Genomic DNA, 11,412 nt, shown 5'->3' with positions numbered 1-11,412 from the left:
TCAATAGTTGAAATTTGTGCTTAATTAAATCAAAATAAGAAAATAAACACCATAATTTACATGACAAATCAAACACTAAACTTGAAGTCTATTTAGAAGATCATATAGTTCCAAACTATGGAAATTACTTTTTGTAACCCATAATTGCTCTGCGCAACTTCATGGTGGTCTTAGAAATATGCCAATACTGGATTGTAAAATTTAAAAGGGTGTTACTCCCTCCACCACCACAACTTGCTTCCTCTACCACCCCATTCCCCTTTTACTCTTTTTTTTCATTTTTTTCATTCCTATTTTACCCTTATTAAAATTTTAGGGTTAATATTATTTAAAATCTCACGTGAACATTCATTCTCTTTATCATTCTTCCCTCTTTCTCTTTATTATTTTTCTTAGGTTCACTCTTACGTTCCACTATCGTTGGTTGTCTCTCATGTTCCACTTCTTTTTCTCTTTTATAGAATTGTGACGTGAGAGTGTAGTGGATTTTGTGTTTAGTAAGATTGAAAGTGGGGAAAACAATTCATCTTCAGCCGTGAGTGGGGTGGTGTTTCAAGGTGCTGGTTCAGAGGCGTGAGAGGTTCAGAGGCGTGAAGGTGCGTAATAAAACCCTAAAATATAAACGTAATCGTTAAACGGATGTGAGCATCCGTTTAAGGAAAAACGGATGTTGACATCTGTTTTCCCTTAAACGGATCTTAAACGGATGTCGACATCCGTTTTCCCCTTAAACGGATGTTGACATCCGTTTAAAGATTATACGGTTTATATTTTACAGTTTTTTTTATATTAATTTTGAAGATATTTAAATAATATAATTTATATTTTTTGATATATTATTTTTGAATATATTTTGATGTATTTTAATAATGCATTTTTGAGGAGGAGGCATATCAGGCCTATGGAGAAAAAATGGAAGATGAGAAACGGATGTGATGGAGTTTGGATGAGAATCTGAGAAGGTTGAAAGGTGGGTGAGAAGGGGTAAAAAGATAGATTTTAGAGTTAAAATAAATAATTAGGATTAAAAAGTAAAAAGGTTATTTTTGTAATTATAAAAGGTTAGTTTTGTAATTCAAAAAATATGTAATAGAATTGGGGAGGTGGAGGAAGAAAATGTGGTGGTAGAATGAGTAACACCCAATTTAAAAACATGTTTCAAATTGTATAATATAAATGTATAAAAGTATATTCTAAATTATATAATTCAAAATATATTTCTAACTTTTTATTTTATAACTAAAAACATATTACAAACTATGCAATTCAAAATATACTTTATATTTTTTAATTTCATAATTCTAAATGAATTACGTAATTTAGCACATGTATAAATTTTTAAATTTCAAGTTATGAAATCTAAAAATTCTATGAAATTTAAAAATTCTATATTGCATAAATTACGTAATCTAAAAATATATTTCAATCTCGATTTGTGTAATTTAAAAGCATTTTGAATTATTATTCAAAAATGCATTTTTGCATTAGTATAATTCAAAATACATTTTTTTTTAATTTGGAAATATATTTTAAAACACAAATAAATGAAGTTTTGATCCATTTTCTTAATCTAAAAGTATTTTGAAAATTCAAAATGCATTTTTGCATTAGTATAATTCAAAATACATTTTTTTTTAAATTTGGAAATATATTTTAAAACACAAATAAATGAAGTTTTGATCCATTTTCTTAATCTAACACTTGCGAAATTGAGAAGAATGTCACTAAAATTAAAAACTTTTAAAAATATTACATAATCCGTATCAACTTTGAAATGACCTTCTCATATACATATCCTCTTGGTAGCCTACAAGGTCAACCAGATAGTTCCTCCATTTGACCCTGTTGATATTTCAGGAAACAGAAAAAATTAGATTGCATTTCAAATCATAATGCTATCTAAATCTTTAGGTGCAAGACACTTAACCCGTGAGATAAATTGCTCAGCATCAGTTCGCTTCAGAAGATGCATTGAATGGCAGGCAAAATTTGCAGTCTTATCATCACTAAGCAGAATGCCGTCTCCAATGTCATCAAGAACCCTTACTTTGATGTAAGGATCTTTTGGTGGTATCATATCCTATTAAAATGCAGATTTTGAGTGAAAACATAGTACTTTACGGCATGGTTAGAATCCAGATTCATGAATCGTTGAACAATTTTTTGAATGGGAAATCATAATTGTGTATGGAATTATAAGACTAGTAGTTTATGGAAATCATAATTGTGTAAGGAAATCATAATTCCTGAATCATACAAAATAAAACTAGTAGTTTATGTAAGTTTGTGAAGTCGTTATTTTAGAAAAATATAAACAAAACAAGTAAATAGCTAGATAGAATACATCCATTGAATGAATGAGTGACAAATGCAGGTGGAATAATCAAATAAGTTCATAAGAATTCTTTCAAATTTCTTCACTTAAAAATCTACAGTCACGTGACCTCAATTTTTCTTCATGAAAATTGGTGAAAAAGTAAAACCTAAGAGAATATTGAACAATGATAAGGAATTACATTTAGATCCATTAAGCATGGTTCTTAACCACCATGATTACTATCAACCAATTTCCCCTATTCATTCTGCAAAAATGCTTAAGGTGCACGTAAACAAGTACCTTGCTTATATTATTAGAGCAATAACTAAATTCATTTCCGACCCAAACATGGAAGTAAAAAGAGGGATAGTTTTCATAGCACAACGAAAAGATGTTCCGTAACAATCAATAATCACGTGCACCTGGCGGAAATTACTTAACAAGGCATTTGATTACAGACAGCAAATATTAGAAACTATGGCCATGCACATGTGTAACTGAACTATGTATATCTCTTATATGTGTATTCATGTGCATGTGCTCCTGTGTGTGTGGAAGTAACAGAATTAAAGCGGGGGAGAGGGAGAAGTTACCACAGTCAGATCAACCATCACTTTCGACATATAATATTTCAATGCTGCAGAATGCTTCTTGAAATATTCTCCCTCCGCATGAGAAAGCTTCTCTTCAATTTCTTGAGGAAGCACATGCCCTATCTTCCATAATAAGTTCCGTATAATTTCTGCTCGATTATACCTACATAGAGACAAGTTATAGAATCTCAGAATGCAGATAGATTACAAAATACAGTAATAACAATAACTATGCTTGATGGTAAATAGCATTTCAAGAGATACTTACACATAAGCCATTAGGCAACGTTTATTTCGGACTAAAGTAAGATGATGGATAAGCGCTCCGTAATAATCTGCATTTCTTACTGTTTGGATATCCAAACGTTCTTCCTCCATCTTCCTGTTTACACAGAACAGCACATGCACAAATGGGATAGGATAATGCAACGAAAAGTTATGTTCAAGGAAAAATAGAATGCGAGTTCATCATCCCTTGCTTCACTTTGTATGAAATAGCACACTCCAATGTAGAAAGGGGGACAAAAAACAAAAGCAGGAAAGCACATTGATGTTACCTTATCAGGGACTGCAGTTCAAGGAGATGTTGACTGCATTCTGCAACTACTTGTTGAAACAAGTCACTCTACAAGATTATTGGCAAAATAATCAACAAAAGTATGCACATAGCCATAACAATATATCGTAGGTACATTACAAACCCACGGGAAAATATCTATGATAGATAAATAAGAGTAAAGAAAATCAAGGAATCAAATAGCAGTATCATACATAAAAAATACTTCATCAAGGACGATTATGTCATAGACTAAAACCTAATGACTCCCAATAGACCAAAATAATTTCTGACCCACTGGAAACTATGATAGATAAATAAGAGTAGAGAAAATCAAGGAATTAATTAGCAGTATCATACATAAAAGATACTTCATCAAGGACGGTCATGTCATAGATTGAAACATAATGACTCCCAATAGACCAAAATAATTTCTGACAGCAATTAGGGTAGCTTCTCCAAGCCTTTTTACTCCCCTTCAGAGTGGGTGGAGTGGGGAGTGGAGAGATGTGTGAAAATGATAGAAATGATTGAGAAATTTTAAAAGGGACCTAACACAAGCAGTTAATGAATTTAAGAAAAAAGATTTCATATCTGAAATAGCTACTTGAATTCTTAATCAAATCAAAAAGATCTTATACAAACAATTTCAATTTTTGATCTTACAACTTCTCAAGGTTGTCAACTTGCCATAGCATTCAGTGTTCAACTCAGTTGATTTACACTGACAAATCCGAACCTTTGTCGCAGCAAAGAATTACAGGCAGTATTTAAATCGAAAGAAAGTAGATCGAGATACTGCCTGGCGCATAGCCAAAGGGGAAACTTAAGAAGAGAATTAAAGCATCCTCGGTTAGGTTAATGTGATACATTCTCGTAACACAAATTGCCATCACCAAGCATCAGTAACATCGGCTGCCATTACATACAACTACAAATCTCTGGATGCATAAAACTCAAACTTGGTTCGCACAAGCTTTTCCAAATTTATTCTAAAACTTAATAAGAAAATATATCACACACACAAGAATACCAATTTTAGAATTTGGAGTTAAGGTCAAACTTTATCTGGCAAAACTAGTTAGTAAGGTGAAAACTACCCGAGCTTTATGAGCTCTAGGTATGGTCTGTTAAGTACCTCTAGACAAGTTTATCTAAAGAAGCTCTTAAGTCATATCTCTAGTCTACGAAACTAGATCCCCACCTTTGAGACTGCAATTAAAAGAAGCTCACAAAGAAACTCCCACTAAGGACTAGGGGTGTCTGCAATTAAAGCAGCTTTCTAACATACCTGCTGATAATGTAATGTGTTTTCCACTATACATGGGGGTTCCAACATAACCCAACAATTGTAGAAAATAAATATAAAAATAACCTACTAAAAAGTGAAGAAGTGGGCTTACATTGAATGACACAAGCTGGCCCTTATCTCCGCTTGCAAATTCTTTCACAAGTTGGCAAGCTGTTCTCCCATACATGTTCAAAGTTCAAACTTCCACTAGACAGCCTTGAAAACAGAAAAGAATAATTGACAAGTAATACTGTAAACATCACAGATAGAATAGAATACTAAAATTGTCAGAATGAAAAGGCAATAGTTTGGCAGACAGTCAAAAGTGGTGACATAAAAACAAAATTTCCCAAATTCACATGCAAGATGAATCTCATAACATTAACCAATCATGTAATGTGCATCTTATTGGAGGGTCAACACATCGGGTTCCGGATGACCATTGATCTTAAAATAAAAGAGAACATACTCCATTAATAGGTAAGTCAAATAGTTATATCAGTAAGGAAGATAGGTAACCCATTTTGAGAAAAACAGAATAGCAGCCCTATCCTGGCTTCTATTTGAGGCACTACAGCCACAACACCAAGCCACACTGCAATGGAGGTGCTCGTGATGGAATTGGCAGCTATTCCCATGGCACTTGAGCACTATTCGCAACCATGGATTTGAATCAAATTAAGAGACCATAATCAGAAGACATTAAGACATAGTCGGATAATTGTATCTAGTCATTACAAAAGCCAACCACAATAATCATACTAGTGTGGGGTCTGGAGTGTTAAAGTGTAGGGTCTATGTGTATGAACACTACTGATCCATAGGTTAAAACAGCAAAGAAATCATAAACATTGAAAAATCGCAATATGGTTTTAAAACTACCAAAAGAACAAGTACCCAGCAGATTCTCCTTGCAAATCAAAATGTATCTCGTTCCATGATATAGATGATTTCTGTTAGACAGATATAACTGTCATCTTTACCTTGTATTCTTCAAAATAATTTATTTCAGAAAATAATACAGCTAGACTTATTCTACCATCCAAAACGTCTACAATCAGGGTCTTACATTCTCTCCCTCTTCAAAAATTTCCATCCTCGAAAATCGGGTTACCTAAACTTATTCTACCATCCAAAAGACTCCTATCCAACCTATTTTCAGTCAAAAACTCAACATGTTCAGTCATTACATACCACAAACTAGTTACATTCAATCACCAAACAATAATATCAGCAAGTGAGTTCATACTAATTACAAGTTTCAAAAAGTCATTTGGAGATATGGGATGCTCATAATAATTCTTTAAATCACCCAAAATATTTTCCAAACTATAATGCATAAATCATGTTAAATCACATGCTAATCACGTCACACATTCCATAAATAGATAAACATCCTCTCTATTACACCCTGCAGCTTCATAGTTAAACTGGGATACAAGGTTATTTTATGTAAAATAGGGTGGTTCACGCTGTACCTAATCATCCTTATGTCTATCCACCTGATTCGATCAACTGACATCACATACATGCAGATTCGAGATTTAAAACAGTGTAAGTTTATACTCTGAGTAGGCATATCATCGTACTTTCAATCACCTGTACAAACCAGGTTTACTGGACATATTCATCAAGAATAGCATAGATCAGACCACAACCCATTACATATTTATCCATGCTGAACTAAAACAGATTTTAAGCAATATTCATCAATAGCATTACCCATAAAATCCAGCAGCCGGAAATACCCATAATCCATATAAAACAGATTATACCAGAGTACTAGGTCATATAATAAACATTATCAATTTTTCAGGCTATAAAGTTCCAATATGCAAGAGTATATGATTCACATTACATTAGTCAAATGTCACCTCATGAACTAATTCAGAGTAGTTAAGCAATTTAATACTAGATTATGATCTTGTTATCTATCCTTACCCCAGACAAACATTCAAAGCATACATGCATCTAGAACATCAGCATTGAAACCTTATGCATACCGTTTTAGAAGAATTTGATACCAATTGTTACATTCAATTAATTCATTAACTTAATCAAAACCATTAAACTAAACAGAATAGCTATTTACTCATTCCAGAATGTCGTAATATTACAACAGCCATAAACAATTTCATACCTAATCCACACAGAAAACCATTTTCTCCCTTCTCCAAACATAGCACACATGATCAATTAATATGGCTTGTATCTAGAGAACCAGAGTAAAAAATGTGGACAAGTATATCAGTTCATAGTGTTTATTCAGCATTGAAATCTAATAAATTCTTGTTAAGCCTTTATCCTGAACACAGTACATCTTTTACAATTTTCAAAAACCTATTTTTAATCCAAACAGAGTCAACCATCATCGACCAAGTCCGTACACTATATTCATTGAAATCGGAAATTAGTATCGTCCAAAGTAAACAGGAAAAAAATGTTTACAAAACTGCATCCTACTTAACATATTCACCTAAACACCAACCCATACATAATCTGGAATTAATTCAGCAAAAATTATAATATCTATTATTTTAACTAAGTTCATGAACTTTTACTTCCAGTATCCTATCATTTATGCAAAAAGCCTGAACACTAACATACATGCAATCAGATTTAATATCATAATATGTGGTTTCATGTCAGATACACATTCAGGCATCACAGCAAGTAGATAATTTCTGAAACCATATCAGACTACTCATCCAACAAATTTCACTTACTTATAATCATCAAACCAAGTCCAAATGTCATTTATAATATACAGATCTACCATCCCTTACACTACTTATCTCACACAACTTAACCCCCACTTATCCTCTGCAACCCAAAACAGAGGAATGGATGACATACAAGTAATTCCAGTCATACACAAATTAAGTACCTCTAATTTTTTTTAAAACATATACCAACAAAATTATAGTCAATTTATCCATTAACAAAGTTCTATCAGACCTGTAGACACATACTAAGCCTTTATACTACTTTATAAACAATATACATAATGTCATAGTATTCTAGTCTAGCACGAAGAATTCTGTCATCCCAATATAAATAATTATCATTGATTCCATTCAATCATCCAAGCAAATTTCAGATTTTAACAACATAATACTAATTTTCACTTGTGCCTCTATAATCTGACATTTTAACATACTCAATCCAACATCTTGGGCAAAAACACAACAGTGTTGTAACCGCTTCACTAAGAACGAGAAATTAACATTAGACACGAAAAGAATTATTTGAAATCCAATAACTATCCGCATATCATGTCTCAACAAAGCATAACAATTACCATAACATCTAAATTGACTATGCAACATCTACCATTCATCATACGTAGAAGTGACTGAAAAGTCTAATTAATTGCTTCCAAATACAAATATTTACTGATTCTAAATTATCTCAACAGCTATAGCAATTCATACCCATCCGACATGAACAAAAACAGAATATTGAACAAACCATTCACACCGCAGAACATTATTCACCACGCATCCAGACCAAAACCACAATTAAAAGCAAGCCAAGTAAGCTCCCCATACCTGGAAACGTGCTCTACTCCACTCAAACCCTCACTCTTAGGTTTCTAAAATGCTTTCTCTGTGTGTCCCTTACCCTCTCTTGCTCGCCCTATTTATAGGCTTCTCCATCACCTTGAATTGAATTCTCGAACCCTAGAAATTAAACCCCTCACTTTGGATTCTTCTTCTTCTGTACTCCTTGTAACTGACCCTCGCTCTATTAATTTCGTTCTTGTCTGTTAATCCTCTAAGCATTGGATTCTTCCTCACGCTGCTCTCTCTCATGCATTAAAAATCCCCCTTTGCCCTAGGGTTTTCGGAAAAATAAGAAAAAAGAAGGGAAGAAAAGAAGAGAGAAGCTTTTACGAAAAAGAAAGAAGAGGAGACATGAGCTTCTGATCCTGACTACCCCTCTTTGATTAATGGGCTTCGTAAGCCAGCCCAAAAAACCCACCTCAGATGCATAAAAGCCACACAAACAAGCACACAACACATTACCACTAGACCAAGATGATTTTGCTGATATTATACTCATTTAATAACTATTTTAGTCATCTTATTTTGCACATTCCCATTTTAACTTCACCAATTCTTATTTTATTTTATTTTCCACTAAACGTAGGCATGTCCACGAGTCCTTTTATCCCACCATACTAGACTTTGACCTATTAAATAACATGACACTTTTATTAATATACTATAAAACATACAAGCTTCCCAGAGAACTCAAACATTCAATGACGTCTACAACCAGGTCTTACAGCTCAGTATTATACAGAAACTTCCTTGAATATTTGCTCTCTAATCTCACATCCACTGAGCAAACTCAAATTCTTTTCCTCCCTAGGAATTTCTATATCTTGCTCTTGGTTTTCATCCAATTATAACTGTGATTCCTAGGATTCCTATCATTCTAAATTACCTGTAAATAAAGGTAAAATGAGCTATAAATAATTAGTTGAGACTTACCACTCGAGTTTAGTTGAATTGTAATAAAAAGATTAAAGAATGTTAAATTATAAAGTGCAAAACATGCGTAATTAGCTGAGGGTTTTTAAATTCGTAATTTTTATAGTTTTTGCTACTTGTATCAAAATGATTTTGAGTATAGGTGATGAAATTATGTAAGAGATATTTTGTTTCGTCTTTAGTTTTTATTAAGTAAATTCAAGTATGTCTGATGTAATCATCTACTACACTGAAAAAATAGCAATAATCATATAAAGAGGGGATACTTAAAGCGTGTCAATGTGAACAGGATTGTAAATTGTTTTTATGTGATTTTCGTCTTTTACATTAGGAACCTAGGCATCAAGTTTAAAGCAGCAAAACCATCTATCATTCGGGAACATGACAAGGATATGAATCAAACTGACGAGAAGAAGCTGAAAACCGGAGAAACCCTATACGGGAAGAAAATCTTAAGAATACCCGAACAGGGCAGCCTATTAACAAGACCCGATTCACAAAATCTTTCTCAAATAACCGAATAAAACCCAAACCCCAAAATATTGGACACAAAACAAAAAGCAATAAAATCAATTCAAACAAATGAACCAAAACAACAGGAAAACCCTGAAATTCGTAGGTTAGATAACGAGATACTAACCTGTATTCACTATTCAAGAACTTCACCTCTTATGTAGAGAGGCGGGAGATGCGCAGATGTGAGACGGTGGTGTTGACGGAGAGGAGACGAAGAAGTGGGGCGGTGCGGTGGTGATGAGAGGGAGAGGCAGAACTGGGTTGAAATGGATGAAGATTCAGTAAAGAGTGAAATTGAGAGGGAAAACGAAAATGTGAAAATTGTTGAAGTTCGTAACTGAAAAAAAAAAGCACAAACTTTGGAAAGCTATTAAACAATTACCATGTTTTAATATTAAACTTTTAAAAGCTGTCAATTTGATATTTATCAATTTTTGTATGCATTTAAATTGAGATTTCAAATAATATTACCATATTATTAAAATCTGTAAGTTAGTATTTTCATCGTTTTGCTCCAACTATTTGATATGTTTACTTTTATAGTTATTTGACCGTAATAAAATTATATGCGGGATTGGTTTATGTTAAATATTAATTACTGTGAATATCTAATCAGTTTATTTATCCGTAAGATTAGAGATGGCAAAAAAATCGGTGGATATTCACAGATAAAATTCGTGACAAATAATTGGTATTCGCAAATATTCATTACTATGAGTTGTGGATAGTGGGTTTTCTAATAGCTACTTATAAACAAGTCGGGTGCGGGTATTATACTATTCGTATCTGCGAATATCTGTTACCTCCGAAAAATAAAAGTAAAACTTTAATTTATATTTTATTAAGTTAAATTTAAATAAAATTAAAATTAATTTATATTTTATAAGATTAAATATAATTAAAATTAAAATTTAATTTGTATTTAATTTAATTAATATTATATTTTATATATTTTTTGTAATTTTATTTAAATTTTATTATAATATTTTATAAAAATATATTTTTTAAATATTTGCGGGTATTCGCAGGTATCCACGGATATCCGCGGGTTTTAAAATATCCGCAGATATTTTTTAAGCGGGTGCGGGTAGCGGATTGACAAGCGGGTATATTTGTTTTGTCGGATCGGATTGAGGGTAGGCATTATCCGTATCTGACCCGATCCGTTGTCATCCCTACACAGGGATGTTATAAATGGTTAATTTATTAACTCTTCAGTTAATTTTCATGGGATGTTATAAATGGTTAATTCATTAACTCTTTAGTTAATTTTGATGTTATACATCGTTTTTTTACTTTGATTCTGAAGTTTATCCAATTGAATTTTTTTTTATGTTTTTATCATATATTTTAGTATGGCCTTTGAGGTGGCAGTATGTGTTTGAATGTAAGAAATTCATATATGTCTTTTTCAGGTTGAAAAGTGGAAGAAAATTTATTTATAAAAAATTTTCATATGTTAAAGAGCATGATTTTTATGTATAAAAGAGTATGAGTTTTAGTGTTCTTTTCTTATTAAATTCGTGTGTATTAATAAGTTCACACAATCTATGTTATTTATGTGAGAATTATGTGGATTAGAGATATGCTATGAAAAAATATTTAATGACTATTTTAAAGATATAATAAAATTGTCAAAA

At 32.2% G+C, this 11,412-nt stretch overlaps 1 protein-coding gene across 2 annotated transcripts; it reads right to left on the bottom strand.

Annotated features, from left to right (window-relative positions):
- Nucleotides 1-1,709: 1,709 nt before the first annotated feature.
- Nucleotides 1,710-10,120, bottom strand: PSF1 (partner of SLD five 1). Of its 2 annotated transcripts, none has more exons than XM_047298405.2 (7): nt 9,897-10,120; nt 4,870-4,973; nt 3,468-3,535; nt 3,179-3,292; nt 2,911-3,073; nt 1,928-2,080; nt 1,710-1,842 (listed from the first exon to the last, which is right to left on the bottom strand). In XM_047298405.2, exons 2-7 carry the CDS (start codon nt 4,942-4,944, stop codon nt 1,816-1,818), a joined length of 600 nt encoding a protein of 199 aa, XP_047154361.1. In that variant the 5' UTR covers nt 4,945-4,973; nt 9,897-10,120; the 3' UTR covers nt 1,710-1,815. The 2 variants fall into 2 exon arrangements, with proteins under 2 accessions (XP_047154361.1, XP_087951005.1); XM_088094879.1 differs by lacking the exon at nt 9,897-10,120 and adding an exon at nt 8,309-9,006.
- Nucleotides 10,121-11,412: the final 1,292 nt, after the last annotated feature.

Source organism: Vigna umbellata, chromosome 7 (assembly GCF_029865625.1).
Source record: "Vigna umbellata cultivar VRB3 chromosome 7, Vumbellata_1.0, whole genome shotgun sequence".
NCBI lineage: Eukaryota > Viridiplantae > Streptophyta > Magnoliopsida > Fabales > Fabaceae > Vigna > Vigna umbellata.
This window is presented reverse-complemented; position numbering and strand designations above follow the sequence as displayed.

What these genes read in the sequence shown, in the direction of transcription:
- PSF1 (XM_047298405.2), bottom strand. Translation starts at nt 4,944, where the DNA reads ATGTATGGGAGAACAGCTTGCCAACTTGTGAAAGAATTTGCAAGCGGA. An exon ending in GAACTGCAGTCCCTGATAAG is followed by an intron (nt 3,293 to 3,467) that starts GTAACATCAATG and finishes CTGTGTAAACAG; the next exon opens with GAAGATGGAGGAAGAACGTT. An exon ending in TGATGGTTGATCTGACTGTG is followed by an intron (nt 2,081 to 2,910) that starts GTAACTTCTCCC and finishes GCATTTTAATAG; the next exon opens with GATATGATACCACCAAAAGA.